Genomic DNA, 21,340 nt, shown 5'->3' on the forward strand with positions numbered 1-21,340 from the left:
TTGATATTAGCACAGCGTTGCAGAATCGAAGCGTATTAAGATTCCATTTTCTTTTGGAAGATAACTTGATTGCGTTATTCTACTCCCTGTTCTCTTAGACTAATATTATATTTATCCGTTTTTTTATCATACGACAAATTATTCAAGTCTGTTAATTGACTGTAAGAGAGATTCTCACACCTCTCCATGCTGTAAACAATCGACAATCTTAAAAAATTTTTCGTACGACAAAAATGGATAAATGTAATATTAACCTCAGCCTCACTGTTTTTAAATATTTCTTTTTTCTGTGTCATTCGTTTTATCTTTCTTCGTCTGGCAGGAGGGACCTAAGCAATTGGTCTAACAACACGATTCACAATTTAATTAATCGTATACCGTCGCATCTGCACAATTGCCTAGGTCCGCGGACATTGGCATTTCGTTACAATTATACAGCTAAATAGATCCTATATAAATACCTATTATGCATTCATATAATACATACCTAATATGCAATTGTTAGAAGTGTTAGAAGTCGATCATCGCACGAATTTATGTAACTTAATTACATACACGTACACACCATTTCTTGTATCGTTCACTCTTTACGGAATTATACGTTTTTCATGGTGGAATATATTTTGTATCTATCGTTATTCTTTGTGGATTCTTTGTGAAAAGTGCTGAAATTGCTTGTTTGCCAATGAAGTGTATATGCAAGTACTCGTGCACTCTGTGTGTATGTGTGTGTGTGTGTGTATGTGTGTGTGCGCGCGCGCGCACGCGCGCTTCTTGCAATCTATAAAAGCTTTTGTGTATGATTGTATGCGCACTTTTCATCATACAAATCCATGAAAGAAAATGTAATGTATATTGAATTTATATTAAAATGTACATTATACATTTTAATATGTATTAATATGATTTCGTATTCTCTCGATTAGAGCATCCTTTTTGTTCTCTCTCTCACCTATGTTATATATATATATATATATACATACACATACACACACATATATATACATATATATATATATATATATATATACACATATATATACACACATGTGTGTGAGTGTGTATCATTACTTTTAATAGAAATATGGTTGTTTTTAAATGAATATATGATATCGCGTGGTGCAGACAGTAATATAAATATTCGAATAAAAGATGTAAATATTTTCACATCCTTATTCTTTTATGTATACATTTTGTTCAACTTAAGAATTTATTACCACAGTAACAAATCGCACTCTTGAACAAACATAATGGAGTCGCTTGCAGCAACATTTTATCTACATCCAATTTGCGATATTTCTTCGACAAGTATATTCACCAAAAGTACAGCGACTTCGAGATTTTTTTCGGTAAAATCGCGCGACGAGAGATGTACATACTGCCTACATAGATACAATAGATCTTAATTTTTACCTTTTTTCCTCGCGACAATCCGCACGTTTTTCTTCTTACTTACCCGTGATATAATCGTTAATATAACAACTATTTATTCATAAATTCTGAACGATCAAATTCAATTGTAACGTGATCTACACTACAGTCCATTTCCTCTTCAAGATTTTCGTTTGTTTAACTCATACATATGAGATGCAAAATGCGTGTGATTATCCCAGATTGAAAAGATTGAAAAGATGTACGAAAAAAAATTAGTGAAAAACTAAACAAATCATGTGTTTATGGAAAGCCAGGAAATGAACGGTAGTACTCATAACGTTAATCGATGGCAACTCGAGTTCACCTAAAAAGATATCGCTCGATAATCATTATACTCTCGATTTTCCGTTGTTGCGTATTTTTGTCCTTTTCTTTTTTTGTGTTATCCCGTTAGTCGCACGAGCGGCAGTGACTCATTTTCCCTCTGCGCGCGCGCGCGCGTACACACACATACTCCACACACACGCGCGCGCGGGTGCGCGCGAACGCGCACACACGCACATGCATACACACGCAACACACGCATCGTCATCATCATCTACCCCTTTTTCATCTCGTCTTCTTCATCTTTCCTCGTCTTCACGTGCAAACAATATGCGTAATAACGTCACAAATCCGTTTTTCGTTTTCTTCTTTTCTTTTTATCAAGTCTGCGATTATATGAATATACTCAACAATCAGTTGATACCCTCTGCAATATAATGGTCATATTTCAGGCGAGTTTTGGTGTTTGCGCTTAATGGCAAGTATGACGATGTGTGTTGATGATGATAATGACCTGGCGATGGTGACATTATCTCAGGTGAGGTGACGATGACGATAAATGGTGTCTCGATGATGTAACAATGATTATACCGATGATAATTCTGATGACCATGTCGATGTCATAGCCGATGAATAATGACGATGACGACGTTGGCATAGACTCTGACAAGTTTCGTTACTTCGCTTAATGACTTGAAAACGAGTTTACGAGTTATAATTCCCAAATGTTCGAGTTAAGTTAAAGCCTTTTTCACTTGATTAAGGGAGAGTCTAAATTTGGATTGGGATTAGGCTGCGTATTCGAGGATGGCGATGGTACCTGTGCCACCACCGAGCCTTTCCCCTCAGATAATACATTTCCTCCTCCGCCACCGCTGCTGCTGCTGCTGACACCACCGCCACCTTCTTTCATTTTCTCGCAATAATCTGCAAAGATATCACGGAAACGTGCCCAGGATTTTTCTGGTACGGTAATGGCTGTCCTAAAGTTCGTCTTCACCTATAAGAAAATAATTTATACATTTTTTTTACCGTCGCATGTTATATTTATTAAAAACCTTATTAATTTTGCTTTCTTTTTATTTTGCTGGCATTAAAAAAAAATAACAAATGTAATTTTTTTTATTAATATAAATATAAACTTAAATATTTTTTTAAGTATCTACTCAAACCAAAAAGATTTCATTTTTATTTCTAGTATTTTTAATTAAATGTATTACTTTTTAATAAGAGCATTTATAATCTTTAAAGGGCTGTAGGTCTTTTTCTTACAAAAATTTTGCTGTAAAAAAATAATATAATCAACATTTATTATACAAAATATGACACTGACTTTCAAATGATATATCGTCTCGCAACCCTTAACTTCTATATTAGTTGCAATTGATCACAAGTTGATTGCAACAAGTTCGCAATCGTTTGTGACTAATATAGAATCATAATTACGGATAGGATTTTTTTTTCTTTTATGTTAAATCAATGTATAAATAGTGTTCATAGATTTATGAAAAAAAGATTTCTTTAAAAAGATAGAGTAATTTCAGTATATAATGATACACCTAATAAAAATTTAATTTAGCAAGTATTATTTACTATGCTTAAGGTAAATAAATTACACCAAAAATCTATCTACTATTATGAAAAAAATATTAAGAAATAGAGGCCTCGGTGATCTAAAGACTTAAGATGCTTGCACGGAATACTAGAGATCCGGGTTCGATCCCTAGCCGAGGTAATATTTTTCGCAATATAATTATTTATAGATTTTAATTTGTTATCCAGCATTATTACGATCTTTACAAGATAATATGAGCATCAAATTAGTAAATTACTAAGCAATTTAATTTGTGATATTACTATTGTAGTTGCAATTGGTTGGCGTTTCAAGACCGAAAAATTAATTCGGCGCGCAATTTAAATAACTACATAGGTAGTATATAAATTCACATAGAATTATTTATGCACTTAAGATTCAGGTTAAAAGCCGTTAAAGACTTTCTTTTCTTTCTTATTGTGTGTTCACATGTATGAACCTAGAAACTCTTGTTTAATAATATTAAATTAGTAATATTCTTCGCAATAATCAGTAATTAAAATTTTGATAGAAATCCTCTGATTGTGAATCTCAATAAATTAAATGTCTGATAATATCATGTTTTCTACGTTTTATATTCTAGATAAATATCTTAAAAAAAGGAATCCTTTTCCCATAATTTCACGTCAAGATGACCACCGACCAATTCAAGCAGATTTTTTTTTGACAAAACAAAGATTATAAACAATAAAAAGAAAAAAATATACATATAACAAGAAACAGGTAATAATTTCAAACAATTTATCTATTCGTTTCTTAGAAAAATAATATATAATAAGACTTTATGTATACCTCAGAAATTCTCATATAGATGCCACGATTATTCTGGCCGATATCAAAATAGAAATTCTTGCTATCCACGCGCATATAACGACCTTCCGGTAAATCACCTTTGAAGCCACCATCATCTGTCCCAAATTCCTCAAGAAGATCCGTTAATGCGTCACGAAACTCTATCATACCTTGCGCTGGTATTGCAATCTGAGTCCTAGGTCCACCTCGTGTTATCGTTTGCGACACCTGAGAAAAGTAACATAAATATTACACAAAATCTTCTGTTCTAATTCATTGTATTGTTTGGATTCATAAGACAAGATTATCGTTATATTAGATAACCCATTTTATCAACAATTTTAGAAGAACTCTATTTATCTTTTCATTTTTCAAAAAAAGCAGACCTCTTGAGATGAAAGCCGACAGAGTCTTCTTATGACTTAGCGTAGAAAGTAAGTACATTGGCTGGTACATACAGGGTGACTCACCCGCAGGAAACGGCCGCGAGAATTCTCCTTGAGGTCCAAGTAATATCGTCTATTATCCTTCACCATCATTTCTGATTTGAGTTTTCCATCGTCTGGCACATTTTCCGGATTTGGTGGACCTAATTATCCGGCAAGCAAAGATGTTAATGAATTAAACATCTTTTTCAAACATAAAAACTCAATACTTGATGAAAATTATTATAAACAGAAAAAAGGATTAATTTTATAATATATCGATATTTTCAATATATGTTAAATTATAAAATCTTAATACGATATTTTATAGAATGAAGCGTGATTTGTGATTCAATTAAAAAGGGATGATTCTTCATATAAAAATTAATTAAAAATATGAAATAAATGTAATAGACAAATATAACATTCATTCCATTGTCGACTATTTCGCGTTAATATTTGCAAACACTGTTAAAACATCATTATTTTTTATTTATTCTATTATTTTGTTTTTTCCTTTCAGTCTCTATCGAATTACCACAATGACACAATATAATGACAGAACATATTATAATACTAATGTATTGCTTTTTTTTTTGCTTCAAGAAAATATTATTAATAAGAAAAGGTACCTTTTTCCGATTTTGAGTATCCGAACTTTGAATATGTTGTTTTCTTATAGATAAAAATAACGGACATATTTTTGTTATTCATGCATGTTCGCATTTTTAAAGAATAAAACACACCTTATAAAAAAATCGAATATTCTATTTCTAAATAAATATCATGTTATTTTCTAATCGTTGTCCTGATAAACGTAATCATACAAATACTAATTAAAATTATTTTTATTGCTTTTTTATCATATGATAAAAATTGTGGTCGTTGCCAATATTAAAAGAAGCAATTTTTTAAGAGATAAATACAATTTTTTAATATTCAAATATTTTAGCTCCAGATATAATGTCAGACTATGAGAACTATTCTGCATAATAATTATATATGTCACAGTCTTTTATAAGTGAATAAAATAAATATAAAATAAATATAATTGTATATGTATTCGATGGATTTTCAAAATTATTTTTCTTTCAAACAAAGCTTTATACAAAATAATTTTATTTCATATTTTCAATTTATTTTTATATGTATAAGACGTTAACTCTTTATATCATGAGTTATGCCTCATGTATACAATATGTCCCATATTAATTCTTTTATCTTTGCAAAGTAAGATTGAATTTAAAAAATACGCTCAGATAAAAGTTATATACCCTGATGTATAAATATGACAATCAATTTTCGGAAAAAAATTTTCGCGATCATGTAAAGATTATGGTCATTTAAAAAAATGGAATTGTATGATTTTGTTTATATAATTTCTCTAATTATTCTGCATATGAAAGTAATATAAGTATTAAGTTGGGAATATCAAAAATCAATATAATTTATAAAATTATATTTTATGTCTAGATGTACCAGAAAAAAGATATATAGTAAATAATTGATTTTAGATATCTCTTAATATTTTAATATGTAAAGTAATTAATAATCACATTTCAAAAATCGAGTTAAAAATTATACAATTCTATTTTAAAAAATAAACATAATATTTATATGATCATGAAAAATCAATTTTTTTGGAAAGTTAATTTTGCTATATTTGTGCCCTGTGAGGCAACATACAACTTTTATCTAAATATATACATACTTTTAATTCGATTTACTCTGCAAAGATAAAAATAGTAATAAATTAAAACGGAATTGTATATTAGACATAGCTAATACAATTTTAAATTGTATTATTATGATTTTAATTAAAGATGTTGTACCTAAAGATGCGTAAAAATCGCTAAATGTCGACAGATGGTCCCGAAATTCGGATGCTGTACTGAGTGCCAGGTAAATTTGGCTTCTTCTCCCATCCGCTCCAATCTGAAATAAAAAACAATTTCATAAATTTATATAACTCATTTTACATGATCAAAAAGTAAAATTTTACATATAGATTAGTATTATTATCTGATTATATGTTAATTTCAACGAAAGTATGTTTGGAAAAAATATTTGCTGAAAATATTATTGTACACTCCATAAATATTATAAATATAATTTTTATCAAACGTAATTTTTATCGTCACAGATTTTAAATAACTTGTAAATTAATTATCATTTTAAGACATCCTGATATCAAAATGTCAAGGCTACAATAATTTTTAAATGAGAAGAGTTTAAAGTTAGTCCATAGAACTGTTGGAAATTTGCGCGCTTAAGCATGACACATTAAACAATAATAATATTAATAAAGCTCTCTTCAAGTATCAATCCTTTTTTATCGAATTGATATTCTTGTGTATATGTCGTTATTTCTTATTCGTATTGTATTTATACATAAATTATTAATTAATAAAAAAAATTAAGAGATAAGTATTGACTTTAAAATGCGATACGCATCGAACTGTCACAAAATAATATGATAATATGGTAAAAAATGGTTATAAGGTAAAAAAACATTTATAGATGGTAAAAATGTACAGATTAATATATGAACTATAATATTACTTCGATCTTTTATTCATAATAAAAATAGAATAATGCATGATTAAATAGGCGTTCTTTATATTAATTTATCCAAAATCCATTTAAAGATCACTATATTAATGTATCGTTTGAAAAAATGCGATAAATGTAACATATAAGTTAATTAATAATAATTAATTCAGTGCTAATAATAAACATCATAAAAATAAATAATTTTACAATGCTTATTAATGAAAAAGTTTGAATGCAATAGAAAATAAACTGCAATAAGAAAGAAATCATATGTAAATCATATGTGACATCATATATCAGCTATCCAAGCCAGAACAGTATATATACTGAGAGTTTTTATTAGTGAAATGTTTATTTATAATAATACCTCCATAAGGTTTTTTCCATCTTTTCCACAGAATCGCAATTTCTCCTTATTTTAGTCCGTAATAAGTTATGAGATTGCAGATTAATTTCAAAATAACAAAGATTGTAAGATGTATGTAGAGCTATCTGTAAGAGCACAAGCTGCTACTTCTTTTCGGTTCCCTCAATTTATTCTAATTGTAAGGCCCCCCCCCTCCCCCCAGACACAATACGGGAGATTAGCGATAGCGATAGGAATAACACGATTTTAACCTATCAGAATCTGTGTATTCCTATGTATCTGATTTCTGATAGGTTGAAATCGTGTTATTGCTATTGCTATTCCCTCGTATTATGTCTGAGGCTTAAGAGTCTCGACACAACAAAATAGAAACCGGTCTCTTGAAATGAGCACAATACACTCCAGCAGTCAGCCCTTCGCTACCTGCTCCATTTTCGTTGTGCACAACGCGCGTCTCGAAAACGACCATTATCTCCAAATCATTTTTTAAACCACTTTAAAGATTAGTTCTACACACATGTAGAATTAAAAAAATGCAATTAAAAATTTTTTCCCTTTAAAGGGGAATTTTTAACTTATTCAAATTACCTCGCTTTACCCTACTTTATGTGACAGCTTTGACATAATTCGATACATATCACATTTTAAAGTCAATACTTATCTTTTAATTTGCTGTTATCATCTATAATTAATAGTTTACGTATAAATACCATAAAAATAAGAAGCAACTACGTATGCACAAGAATATCCATTTTGTGTTTTAATAATTCTAATCGATTTTCATTAATATTGAACATTAATTTTGATAATAGGATTGATGTTTGAAGATACTGTCACTATTATACAATGTGCCATGCTTAAGCGCACAAACGATTGGCGACAGTTCGATCGATTAATTTTAAACCCTTTCTATTTAAAAACTACTGTAACCTCGATATATTGATATCAGAAATTTCTCGAATGATTTCGGGAATTTGCTACTAACGAGTATCACGCAAAGTGTCTGGGATATCCTGTTGTTGCAAGACTATATTTTTAATATTTTATTTTTTAATATTTTAAACTATTTTAAAATTATTTTAAAGGTAACAATATTGAAATTCCCGTGACAAATTCAAAAAAATAAATAAAGACAAACAGGCAATTGGGAATTGGCATAGTGACCAGTGCGTAATACGCTTTGAAGAAGACTAGTCTTCTAGTCTTCTTGATTACCACGCAATTATTACGACCGTAGTGATGTCATTTTTTGTAACATCTTATTTATTTGTCTACAACTTTATGGGATATTAAGTATCTCTATTTATTGAAAAAGGCCGAAACATGTACATTTTATTTATGTAAGATAAAGCTTTTTCAAAGCATATTACGCACTGATAACTGTGCCAATTCCCAATTGCCCGTTTATCTTTATTTTGTTGAATTGTAATATTTTATTATTATTATATATTTGTACTATGAAATAGTCTTTATACATCAGGAATTAAAAGATAAGATGTTACCTCGGCAACTTTGATAAATCTCCCACGTCTATTTTGTTTTACGTCAAGGTAGAATCTTTTACTTTGAATTTGCAACATTTTTGTCGCCAGTTCCTGCTCGCTCTGCTGGCCTTGCTGACCTACAACATACACAAATAAGTATATTAATTTATTAAGCAGTTTATTGCACGTTATATGATTCTAAACTAGCAGATTTAAACTCAAAATTGAAGTGAATTGGATTATGTTTATTATTTCACAAAATCATTTTAAAATATTTCTTTTGTTTTTCATCAACATCACATTTCTGGCACGACATCCTATCTAATATTTTATTTAATAAATGAAATACATACGCATAATTTTACTTTTTAATCCAATAGAAATTTTTTTTAGAAATATAAAATAAATATAATTTTATATAAGTAAATAAGTTAATTATTTTTGACGATTAAGTCGCCGCAACTCCATATTGGATCGTTATAAACGAGAAACATTTATAAAAGTTGATTTAATAAGTGTTTAAGTAATCTATCCTAAGAAATTATTATAATTAAAAATGTTTTTTCTCACATACATGCTCCAGTTCTATTTCTATTGTTGTTTCTTTTTCTAATCTTATTGGTTTAACCATAGGCCTTTAATTTTGTGACATCATAAGCAAGAAATAACACATTGAATGCGATTTATAAATAAAGAGAATTTGGATGAAACAAAATAATGAGATTACTTTGAAACATTTGTAAAAATGAGCTAAAATTATCCTTATTATACTCTCTTCCTCTTGGCAATTAGTAAATAATGCTAGAAGATACGTGGAGTGAAAATACGCATAACAGATTTATAAGCCTATTTTTAACATTAGGATTTATTTACTTATTTTATTTACTTGTTTATTTTATTTATTCTTTAATCAAGAACTTTATAGAACAATATTAATAATTATTACTCGATAATTTTCAATTTATTTACTATTTAATGTTCTTAATTTATTCACACTATTTAATCCTTTGAATGATACAAAGGTATATTTATATTTTCAATTCCAGAATAAAGCACCAGTTGTATTTTTATTTTTACTGTTTCAAATTATATTTCTAAGTCTTATTTAAGCCTATTATAATTGTTTGTGTTATCGTATAATAAATTTATAATTATCATTATCATTTTTCATTATCATTACTATTAGAAAAACTTACTAGGAAGGTGTAATCAAACATAAAAAATTACACTATTAAAAAATTAATGTTGTTTTTATTCATATATCCACTGCACTAAACAAAAATTTTTTACTGCATATATTTTTAGATGCATTAAATGTTTATTGCATATAATTGTTGAGTAATTACATTGATAAACACATCCATTTTTACAAATAATTTTTGAATATGTTTTCATAGAGTTTTTAAGGTATTTTTTTTGTAACAATACTAATTGGCTATATTAATCTCATACTCATTTTTAACAGTTATTAACTTTTGAAGAAATATAAATTTTTTAAATTTTTATTGCATACTTTTTAATGCATTTATCTACTTGGCGTATTTTTTTTATCTTTGTAGTCTTTTTATTAGAGAAATCATGAATCAACTTTCAAAAATTAGCTGTCACTAAAAATATTCAATAGCTCAATGTATCTTTTTCTCAATGTGATAAACTTACCAAGAGTAGATCGTATTTAAAAATAATTTTTGTTTGACTATTTTAATTTTAAATTTCTCAAAATTGTGACAAATTATGATGAATTATTTTAACGCCAAAAACTATTAATATAAGAAAATTACTTAATAATTATTCAGTAATTAAGATGCTTATTAACATTGTTAAAATTAACGATCATTGGCTGCGTTCAATACAGAAAAAGCAGCTCTTTGCAATTGTTGAAAGATTTTGTTAAACGGTTGCTAGCGATTTATTATTTTCAAACATGTTACTAAGCAATCATAATTCTTCCCAAAACACATTAAAAATGATCGTACAGCAGAAATCAATGCTAAATATATATATTAAGGCAATATAAATTATAACGTAGTTACTATGATCTTTATACAGTTGACATTATAATGGAAAATTCACTAAAGCTATTTATGATGGATAGAACGTATTTACAATTTGCTTAATAAATATATTGCAAATAAGGCGTTTATAAAAAAATTTTTTAAACTGCATTTGTTTATTAGTAATTTTAATTATGTTGTTATCAAATAGATTAGAATGACATTTTGATTACAATTAAAATTTTAAAATAATTGTCGAAAGGATAAATACAATGATAGTAATTATGATAATAATAAAGCTAATTTTTTTTATATTTACTTTATTTAATTTATTTTATATTTAGAATTAGTTTAAAATGCTGTTATTATATTTTATAATTTTATTTCGTAGAACACTACGCTTAATTACTACTATAATTTTACTAATTACCATTGTAATTTTAGAGAATTCAATAAAATTTTTAAACACTTGAAAATACAGCCTGATGCGCTAACTTCTCTAGTGAATGCAGCTAATGTAATTTATGATATTGTGCAGAATCAATTTATTGTTCAAGTCCAACAAACCGAATCGGCGCGAAGTTTATAGTAGTAAAAAAATGTGTATATATATATATATATACACACACACACACAACACATATATAAGATCCGCTTCGAATAGAGGATTCTTTGTTTATTTGTGTTGTTCATTTATCGTTCCATTTTCCATTTATTACTGTTAATTATTCTCTTTCTTCAGTTAAAAATGTTTTTTTTTTAAATAATTACAAATAGAAGATTAAGATATAATACAAAATTATATTTAAAAAAACAATAATTAAGGATATTTCAGAGATCGATCATACGAAAGGAATTAGAGATTTGTGTCAAAGCCGCACTGAGAGAATAAATAATCGATATAATGTAGTTTTTCGAGTACAATATTACGTACTGAATTGTTGCAGGCCGCTTGGAATTGGAACGGGGCTAAGATCACCCTGAAAAATCCTGCTTTTGAACATTTTATCGATACTATAATCTGTGCACCTGTATATAATATATCTCTCTTTTTCTCCCTTTTTTATTTCTTTAGTTAAAAATTAGACTACATTATTAAGTTCACAGTTCATTGAAATTACATTAACAAATAACCACTGCATTTTTATTCACTTCTTTCTTTTTCTTTCTAACTTCTATTTTAAGCACAATAAATTTTATGTGTAAAATCTTTCATTTCAGAAATCGTTAAACAAATAATTTTGTTCAATATAAAAAATTCTTCTTTTTCAAATTTAGTGTCACTTTTATATAGTCACATTTATGTAAATCGCTAAACAAATTCAGCTTTCATAGACGTAACTCTCGGCCAAAAAAAAAAATATTATTCTTCTGCTTTGAATAATTCGGACATCATGCAGGTTTTTCTCAAATTTTTTTCTTATTAATTAAATCCTCATTCTATTATTATAATAATAAATTCGCTAATAAATCTCTTCATTAGTCTCCTAATGAAAGATGAATCGATCGAACAAATGTATTATCAGACAAGAGAATATCTTCTAATTCTCGATCTCCTTCAGCAGTTATATTCTTTTTCTATAGTTCATTTATCAATTCTTGCTCATCTTCGCATATTTGCGGAGAATGTGTGTGAAAATGTAGTACAAATATACACTTTCACCATTTTGATCCATTTCTTAAAGCAGTCTCTATATTGCATCACATCCAGTCTATCCTCCTTCTTGATACACACCTTCTCGCGTATAAGATGCCTTACGGCTAGATTTTCATCGGTAGTTCAGCATGACTACTGTGTCACATTAATTCGTGTTAATTTCCCTTTTTTACCTGCTATTAGCATCTTTTTGTTCACTCATGACTTTAATGCGATTAGTGTAAACTTCACATTTATTTCTTTTATCTTCTATCGTAAATATTTACATGCACATACACATATCCACATTATTCTTTATTTTGGATAAGTTCATAGAATGTTACATTACGATGTGTGAATACAACTTTAGCTTTTTATTATATCATATTCGTTTTTTCAACTTCCTGCTTTTTTTTCGAAAACGATACGAAAAATGGCAAAGAAGATATTTTGCCGATATCATTGAGTGCTTGATGTCAAGTAATGCTAATTCTATGCGGTGCAATAATTAAATCGAATAGTAAATGAAGCGTGTTCACGCATCATCTTACAATCTTTTTTTTTAATGCTCTTAAGCTCTTTTTTTTTGTCTTTCACTTTCGCTTCGTATCTGTTTCTCTCTTCCAGATTCCGCTCACAATTCTTGATCCTGTTAAATTACCATTTATTACTTTTAGAAATTCGCTGTTTTTCATTGACGCTCTCGACTGCAAAGAACAATTTCAGGAACGTGAAAGACGCCATCACTCGCGATCATTCATGAGAACAGTTTTCAGCAGAAATCCAAATAATGAATAAAATACAATTGCAGAGTGTTTCTCAATCAACAATAAACAAAATTGCTTTAAGAAAATATCTATTCAGTTAATATCTTTTGACCGATATTTAAATCTTTTTTGATCTGCAAAGAAAAACGATTAAATATCGAGAATATTTTCTTTTTCTCTTTCACTTCATTTCTTTGCGCTCTTTTCCCAAGAATCGGCTTAATATACCAACTATATGCATTGACTTGTAATTTCAAGAAGTACAAGTAAAATTTTTACACTATTCAATAAACGATTCTTCAATATGAATCGTCCAATCTCTCATTCGTTTCAATTCTATCAGGTATCAGCACGATCAAGAATTCTTATAAGAACCTTTCTTAAATCAAAATTTGCAAGTCAAGCGATTCTCTTGAACACATTTGAGGATGATCATCCGTGAAATCGCACTTCTTATTACTCTCTTTTTCGTAGTGACAATAAGGAATTTTGGCAACAAACGATTGGCACGGTGTTTATGCAGAAACGCCCACTTCACTTCTCGCCCGCCGACTTGCATTGACATTGCGTTGTATTTCATTGCACGTTTGCACAGGGCGCGAGCATCGCACGCATCACCATCTTGCAAACACGACATGGCGTCATTGTTATCGTCATTTTCAACATTGTCATCATAGTCGTTTTGAACCACTAATAGACTTCAGTCATATCTTTCTTTTCCTTATAATTATCCTTTGCATCCATGTTTATCATATATGAGGTTTCTGTATCAGGACGTTTCCTTTATTAAAACCACTACTACTTCCAATTCCGAAATTGTTTCTCGCAGTTATATTCGCGCACGTAAATGTCCAAGATTTATCGTGGATTTATCTGTCCAAGATCGCGCAGAAAGTGACGAGTTCATCGACGAAGGCGGCGGCGGTGACGGTGGCGGCAGCGGTGGCAGCGGCGGCGGCGACTGCGAACGGAGACGATCGCGGATGCATTGATCTCTGCGCCTGAAGAGCGGCTCGTGGCGTTCCGCGCCGACCTGCCTTAACGTGAATCCCAACACCGATTCCTCGACCATGTTGTGCCATGTCCTCTTCTCCTATGGAACCTTCTTTCCTTTGCAGTATATATTGACTTCCTGCTAACATCTGGCACTTCCAGCATAAATCAAAACGAACCAATGCAAATGTCCATGTCAAATCATAAACGATTGAAAGAGAGCATTTATTAGAAATAATTCAAGACCAATGCAAATTCGAATGGCCAAAAAATTATCCAAGTGTAATATGATTATTTTTTTGTTAGTGTTCAAATGGTATTAGTATTGTAAACATAAACGATATTTTCAGTTTTTTTTTATCAATCAATTCTCTTTAAACGAAATTAATAGTTTGCCGAACATGTTATTAAACGATATTAAAATAGTTTCATGATAATCCACATATCTGCTTAATTCGTTGCGTTTCGTTAGGTGAAATTAATGGCAAAATTCCAATAACTTAACGGTTTTTAAAAGTATTCTAAATTTTATAAAAAGGGGAAGAACAAGTAAAATTTTGTAGCTAATTATTTTCAAGTCACTAATAAAAATAGCGTAGTGCAATAAAATATTAAAATTAAGATTAAGATCATTGTATTACTAATAATATATAATGCATTATATATATTAAACAATAATTAAATTACGTTATATCAGCTTAAATTAAATCAGATAAAATATAATTTGGAATTTATAAAAATTCTATACGTACATATAATTTATAGAATTGTAATTATAATATATATTTTATATTAGATAAATACATTGCATTGAATTTAATTATTTTAACTTAAATAAATATTTATTTTAATTAGATAAACATTTTTATTTTATCTAATAAATTATTTGAATAAAGAAAAATATTTTTCATTATTTTCCAAATTAAATATGTAGCATTTTAGAAAATAAAATATTTACTTAAGAATAAAAAAATTATTTATTACAAGGAAATGTGTATTTTTAAAACAAACAGTCGAAAACAAAGAAATTATTCATTTTGAAGAATTTTCTTTTTTAAAAATGCTTCATATTAAATTTCGAACATAATGATATCTTTGTTGAATAAAGAAGTATTTAAATAATTAATTAAATAAAATAAAATATTTTTCTAAATGTAATAAATATTTATTTAAGTAAAAATATTTAATTTTACTGTATTGTTTTTTATTTAGTTTTACTGTAATGTATTTATTTAGTCAAAAAATATTTGTTTACCAATGTAAAATGTATAAATAAGCCATTAACGTAATATTTGCCAACAATGAATAAAGTAACAATAAATAATTCAATTTATAACATTCAATAAACATTTATAATTTATTTCATTTGTTAATCTTGATAATTGATATAATAGTATTTGTTTTTTATCTTAAAAATAATATTTTTTAAATATATATCATTAAATACGATGAAACATTTTTCTAAACGAAATAGATATTTATTAAAGTTAAATATGTAATTAAATATGTATCTATGTGTATTTAAAAGTTTTTTAATTTTTGTTTACTTTAAGTAAAATACTTTTGTTTATTTTAAGTAAAATCGTATTTCTTACATAAAATAGTACTTATTTGAAAATTTGATAAGATTGTAGCATTGTGAATAAAATTTTTTATATATATTAATAAAACTATAATAAATATTCATAAAAGTTCATTTGAATCCACTTGCTATTGTAAAATAAAACTTTAAATAACTTTATATAATTCTGATTTCGCATACCACGCGTCGAAATCTTTTTCGATCTTAAAATGCATTTATGAACAGAATCAGAATAGTAATATCACTTATTAAACCATACAAAAAATTTAATAATTTTTTTATACAATAGTAATAATCATTTTATAAAAGAATATTAATCGTTATATGTTAATGTAAATCTAAAAACTAAACTACGAATAATTTATTACAAAAAATAGGTACCCTAGATCAAAATGTAAACCTGGAACTTGCGCTTCGGCCGAATAGGATTTCTCTCATTTAATTAGATTTATTCTCATCGGTCTAAATTCGTTTATATCATTGTTTATAATACGTCTCTTTGAAACAACGTTCTCTTTTAATTGTTGGTTATTGCGATAAATATTACCAAAGCCTCGGTAATCAAATTAATATAGGACGTCCGTCCCAGAAAGTAGAGAGTTCCAGGTTCAAACCCTAGCTGAGATAATATTTTTCGCAATAAATTATTTGCAGTTTGTAGATTTTCATTAACATATAATTAGAACCCTGAACGTTCAGACTCGATCACGGGCCGTGCATTATTTGCAGTTTGTAGATTTTCATTAATATATAATTAGAACCCTGGACGTTCAGACTCGATCACGGGTCGCGCACGAAGAACCGCTGCGCGCACGAATGAATCAAGTGCTTGCTAAAGTGAGATAGTAACATTTTGGCTGGCGCGTGGCCTATTCAACATAAACAAAACGTGCAGTGATTCTCCATGTGCGTAGGCCCATGATCGAGCCTGAACATTTGAGTTCTATAATATATATATATATATATATACATATATGTATATATATATATGATGATTAATATTCTTGTAAAAAATGCTTATTAGCATTAAAAAATTATAAAACTGCTTGTACAATTTAATAAGTGATATTATATCCTGATTCTACTCATAAATGCGTTTTAAATCCGAAAAAAATTTCGGCACGCGATATACAAAATCAGAATGTACAATATATAAATTCACACAAGAAATATAGAGTAAGATTTCTTTCCTTTAAAGTGAATTTCATTCCAAAAGAGTCATTAAAAAAAAAGTTTAAATCTGCCATTCAAGTCTGCTTATTCAAGTTTCAAGAGTACACATTTTTACTTTTTCAATAGTAGCAATATTTTTACTCTTTTAAAGTAAAATGTCACTCCAAGAAATTTAGAGTGTCAATTTAAAATATTTAATAACACATAAAATTTACAATTGATAATTGTATAATGGCATTAGTAAATTAAATATTGTTAATAATGTTTTTGTATTATTTTAATTGTTTTTTTAATTATACTTTTTTTTAATTAATACAATTTTCAGAATTTAAACTGTCCATTAACTAGGAAGTAGCGCGAGTACCTCCTTAAACAAAAAACGATAATTTTTCGCTCTAAAATACTGCAGAGATATCACACAAAAATTTTGAATGATTGTGGCAATAATATTGATTGCTATAACTATATAGAGATGTTTCGTTTCATTCCAGTTATAATATTTCATATCAAGCGATAGTTTATTGTGAAAAATATGGCATTATAAGAAAAGGCAAAGATGCCTTTTTTATAATTTTAATGCAATATTTTTCAGAATAAACTACCGTTTTATACACAAAATATTGTAACAGTCTACTTGATAACATAATTAGAATTATTTCGACAAAATGTATACAAAATAGATAAACAGAGCGGATTGTCAATGAAACTGGAGTTTCCACAACTACAAATACTCGAGTACAAACTCTAATGAACTGACGCTATTAAATTTAATATAGAAATATATCTCTCGGAAACGCGTAATCTATTCTCAAATAGGAATACGATTATATTCAGGGGAATATACTCTATAATCCCGTCAAGTTTCATTGAAATTAGTGATCATTTCTGAGTCTTTTATTCTAAAGCTCTAAAGATATACCAACAAAATAATGCAATCCTTTTATCTATTGGCTAATTCGATCACCATTTTTGACCTGGTAACTGTAGTTTTAATAAGCGCTCAGTTATTAGTTATTTTTTTACGATATATGGTTATTGGGTCAAAGGTGGAAGACCTTTGCGTTACGTTGGTATCTAGAGCTTTATTTTATTCTGTATAAATTCCTTTTTAGGAATTATTTACAATCAAAGAAATAAAAAAGAGAGAATTTTAATCTAGTAGAAATCATGTACTGCAGAATATACACTTTCTGATAGATTAAAATTAGGGATGCAACAGATAATAATTTTTTTTATTTCATCGGATTTGTCAATTTCGGAACAGCACTCGCTTACAGATTTGAAATATCTTCAAAAATGGCTCTCATTCTTATTTCGAAATTTCGGTACAATTAGCAAAAAATGCAAAGTAAAATACATCGCGTGTATATTTGATTCGAAGAACAGTTTAATGTTAAATTTATACCTCCGTCGATAATATACAGAGAAGGCACAAATATGGATTAGTATTAAAATTTTTTTTTTATATCGTAAGTTATTTAAACTTATTGCAGACGAGAATATGTGTAATGAAGTTAGTGGAGTGTCTATTTCTTATAAAGAAGATAATCTACATTAGAATTAAAGTTATTAAAAATTTTTTGAAAAGAAAGAAAATCGCTGTTGTTAAAAAGATGGTTAAAAAAATGGACTGTCTATAAATTCCATAAAATAAAAAATTTTGTATTTAATCGTCAGAATTCTTTCCTAAACTTATCAGGAATTCTAGAACTCTTTGAGGAAGAGTTCAGAACTATATTAATTAAATCAAAATTTTGATAATGGAGTGCCAGCTTTACAGAGATTATGGATATAATTAAAAATTGTAAAAGAATATAATATAAAAATATTTGCAGATGATACGCTAATATATATAACTGGAAAAGTAAAAGTTAGCAAAATAAATATAACATTTAGTATAGTAGAAGAATGGATGAACGCAAATAAAATTAAAATTAAATGCAGGAAAAAATGAAGTATAGGGTAACTCCGGTATATATGCCGCACCTATCAAAAACTTAATTTATTAAGTATTATTTACTATGTTTAAAGTAAACAAATTATGTCTGTAAAAACTTTGTACTATTATGAAAAAAATATTAGAAATCCGAAATATTTATTATATATTTCGTATTAAAAAATGAACTATTTTAAACCCTTGCATTTTTGCTATATATCTTATAGGGAGATGTATGGCTACTCATAAGGAGAGGAGGGGGGGAGATATGTAAGGTTCATGAAAAATTTACAATAATGCATATAAATGAGACGTAAAATGACACAATAACTTATAAAATGTGTATATAAAGTTTTATTAAGGAATAAGAATGATAAATATATGTATATAAACTAATAAATAATAAAATGCGTATATAAAGTTTTATTAAAAAATAAGAAAATGATAAATATGTATATAAAGTAATAAATAATAATTACAATTTTCCCACATATATATATTATAAGTGTTATGATATGAGGTACATATTTCATGTAATGCATCTATTGCATTTAGTGCACTGAATTCAATCTGCACACTTTGTATGCTTTGGGCATAAATCTCGCTCGCTAAAAATGCCATATATCCCAAACAGATGGGATATACAAGACAACAAATTAAACAAAGAATACAAGAGCAAAGTACTTGTATTTTGTTATATAACATACTTTACTATTCCTTTACACTCGTGTATCACGAAATAACCACTAAGTCTTTTGCACATCTTACAGTAATCATTTTATGTAGATAATTATAATTTATGATAGCGCTACTTAACACAGTGACAAATCGATTCAACTCACAATAATTTAATTAATATTAACAATAAGGAGCTGAAATCATAACACAATACTAATATAACATAAAGGCACGTAACAGAGTAGTTGTGGGAAAATTACCCCCACTCTTTCTATTTTTTCTGACTTCTGCGACGTATTTGCTGGAGTTACCTTATATATGATAGTCAGAAGTATAAGAAAAGAGCTATGTGATAATATTATATTAAAATGTTTAGATGGAACTATGAAATAAAACAGATAGAAATAATGAAGTATCTAGAAATAATTATTGATGATAAACCTCGGTTTGAAAATCACTGTGATTACATGCTAAAAATAATAAGGAAAACAAGTTTTTTTAAAAATAGAATAGGTAATTTTATATCGGCTTATATATACTAAATGTATATATACATAAGATAATCATAGCACTCTACTTTGAGTACTATGATGCTGCAGTTGATTGATATAGGAGAAATACAGCTGAGCAAATCGCAGAAGCCGAACTAAGAGTCATATTGCAATGTAACGGATATACCAAAGTGGAACATATGCTGTAAGCATTGCAGTTTACTTATAAAGAAATTTTATAGAAGCTGTATTATAACGTGTGTATTTTTAAAAAATATGTTTCTAAAAACATGTTGCTAAAAGATATGTTGCTGGAGCAATTAAGAAATAACTTAAAAATTGTGGGGAAATAAAAGTGAAAGACAAACACGATAAACCAGAAATATTGCAATAAAATCTCGCAGAACAAGAAATGCGCAAAAGAGTACGTTTTATGAAGAAATAAAAATATAACGCCTTAATATAGTGTAAATTAAAACAGTGTGAGATTTGAGCCGTTTAAGTGCGAATGTTAAGAGAATATATAATATTTAATATTACTTAGAGAGAGGTTTAAGGTCATTTGTAAAAAATGTATTTGAAATAACTGAATAAAGAGTAAATTATTCATTCATATATCCCCCCCACCCCCCCCCTCTCTCTCTCTCTCTCTCTTCTACATATCTATTATACACATTACTACTTTTTGATACCTTTTTTATGCGTAGTTAATAAACATGATCACACATTAATTCGTGGATTATTCAAACTAGCAATGACACCAATAACAACATTAGGATTGGCTAATCGTATTACGTAATAATTTATATTTTACAATAAAAAAATTGGCTTATATAAATTTTAATGAATTCATTTTTGATGTTGCAATTAGATTTTGAAAGTATATTCTAAGCATTATATAAAATTGCTTTATGTTATCTTGTAGAATAATCGTGATATCTTATTTTTCTTGCTTCGTGTATTATTAAAAAAAAATTTTTCTCTTTTTCTATTGACTTGAATATTTTATAAGCTGTAATAAAAAACAAACTTAAAAATACCACATCATACGATGAACGCCAATAATTGCATTTTATAAGTTATGACTGCAGAATAAAAAATATAGAAATCACTTTCGCACAAATGTAACGTTCAAATCTAAGAAACTCATCAAAATATGATGACATTTAAAATTCTA

At 28.0% G+C, this 21,340-nt stretch overlaps 1 protein-coding gene across 4 annotated transcripts in view; it reads right to left on the minus strand.

Annotated features, from left to right (window-relative positions):
* Nucleotides 1-21,340, minus strand: part of LOC108754229 (transcriptional activator protein Pur-beta) — a 34,413-nt gene that overhangs the window by 6,321 nt on the left and 6,752 nt on the right. The window contains exons 3-8 of one of the 4 annotated variants that reach the window (XM_018496398.1): nucleotides 8,932-9,050; nucleotides 6,342-6,444; nucleotides 4,543-4,673; nucleotides 4,085-4,312; nucleotides 2,519-2,698; nucleotides 1,807-2,125 (exon numbers count right to left, since the gene is read on the minus strand). In XM_018496398.1, coding sequence (XP_018351900.1) covers nucleotides 2,105-2,125; nucleotides 2,519-2,698; nucleotides 4,085-4,312; nucleotides 4,543-4,673; nucleotides 6,342-6,444; nucleotides 8,932-9,050 — 782 coding nt within the window. In that variant the 3' untranslated portion in view covers nucleotides 1,807-2,104. Of the gene's footprint in view, nucleotides 1-1,806; nucleotides 2,699-4,084; nucleotides 4,313-4,542; nucleotides 4,674-6,341; nucleotides 6,445-8,931; nucleotides 9,051-21,340 lie in introns of those variants that run through there. The other 3 variants (XM_018496399.1, XM_018496396.1, XM_018496397.1) reach the window with 3 other exon arrangements.

This window comes from Trachymyrmex septentrionalis, unplaced genomic scaffold (assembly GCF_001594115.1).
Source record: "Trachymyrmex septentrionalis isolate Tsep2-gDNA-1 unplaced genomic scaffold, Tsep1.0 scaffold78, whole genome shotgun sequence".
Lineage (NCBI taxonomy): Eukaryota > Metazoa > Arthropoda > Insecta > Hymenoptera > Formicidae > Trachymyrmex > Trachymyrmex septentrionalis.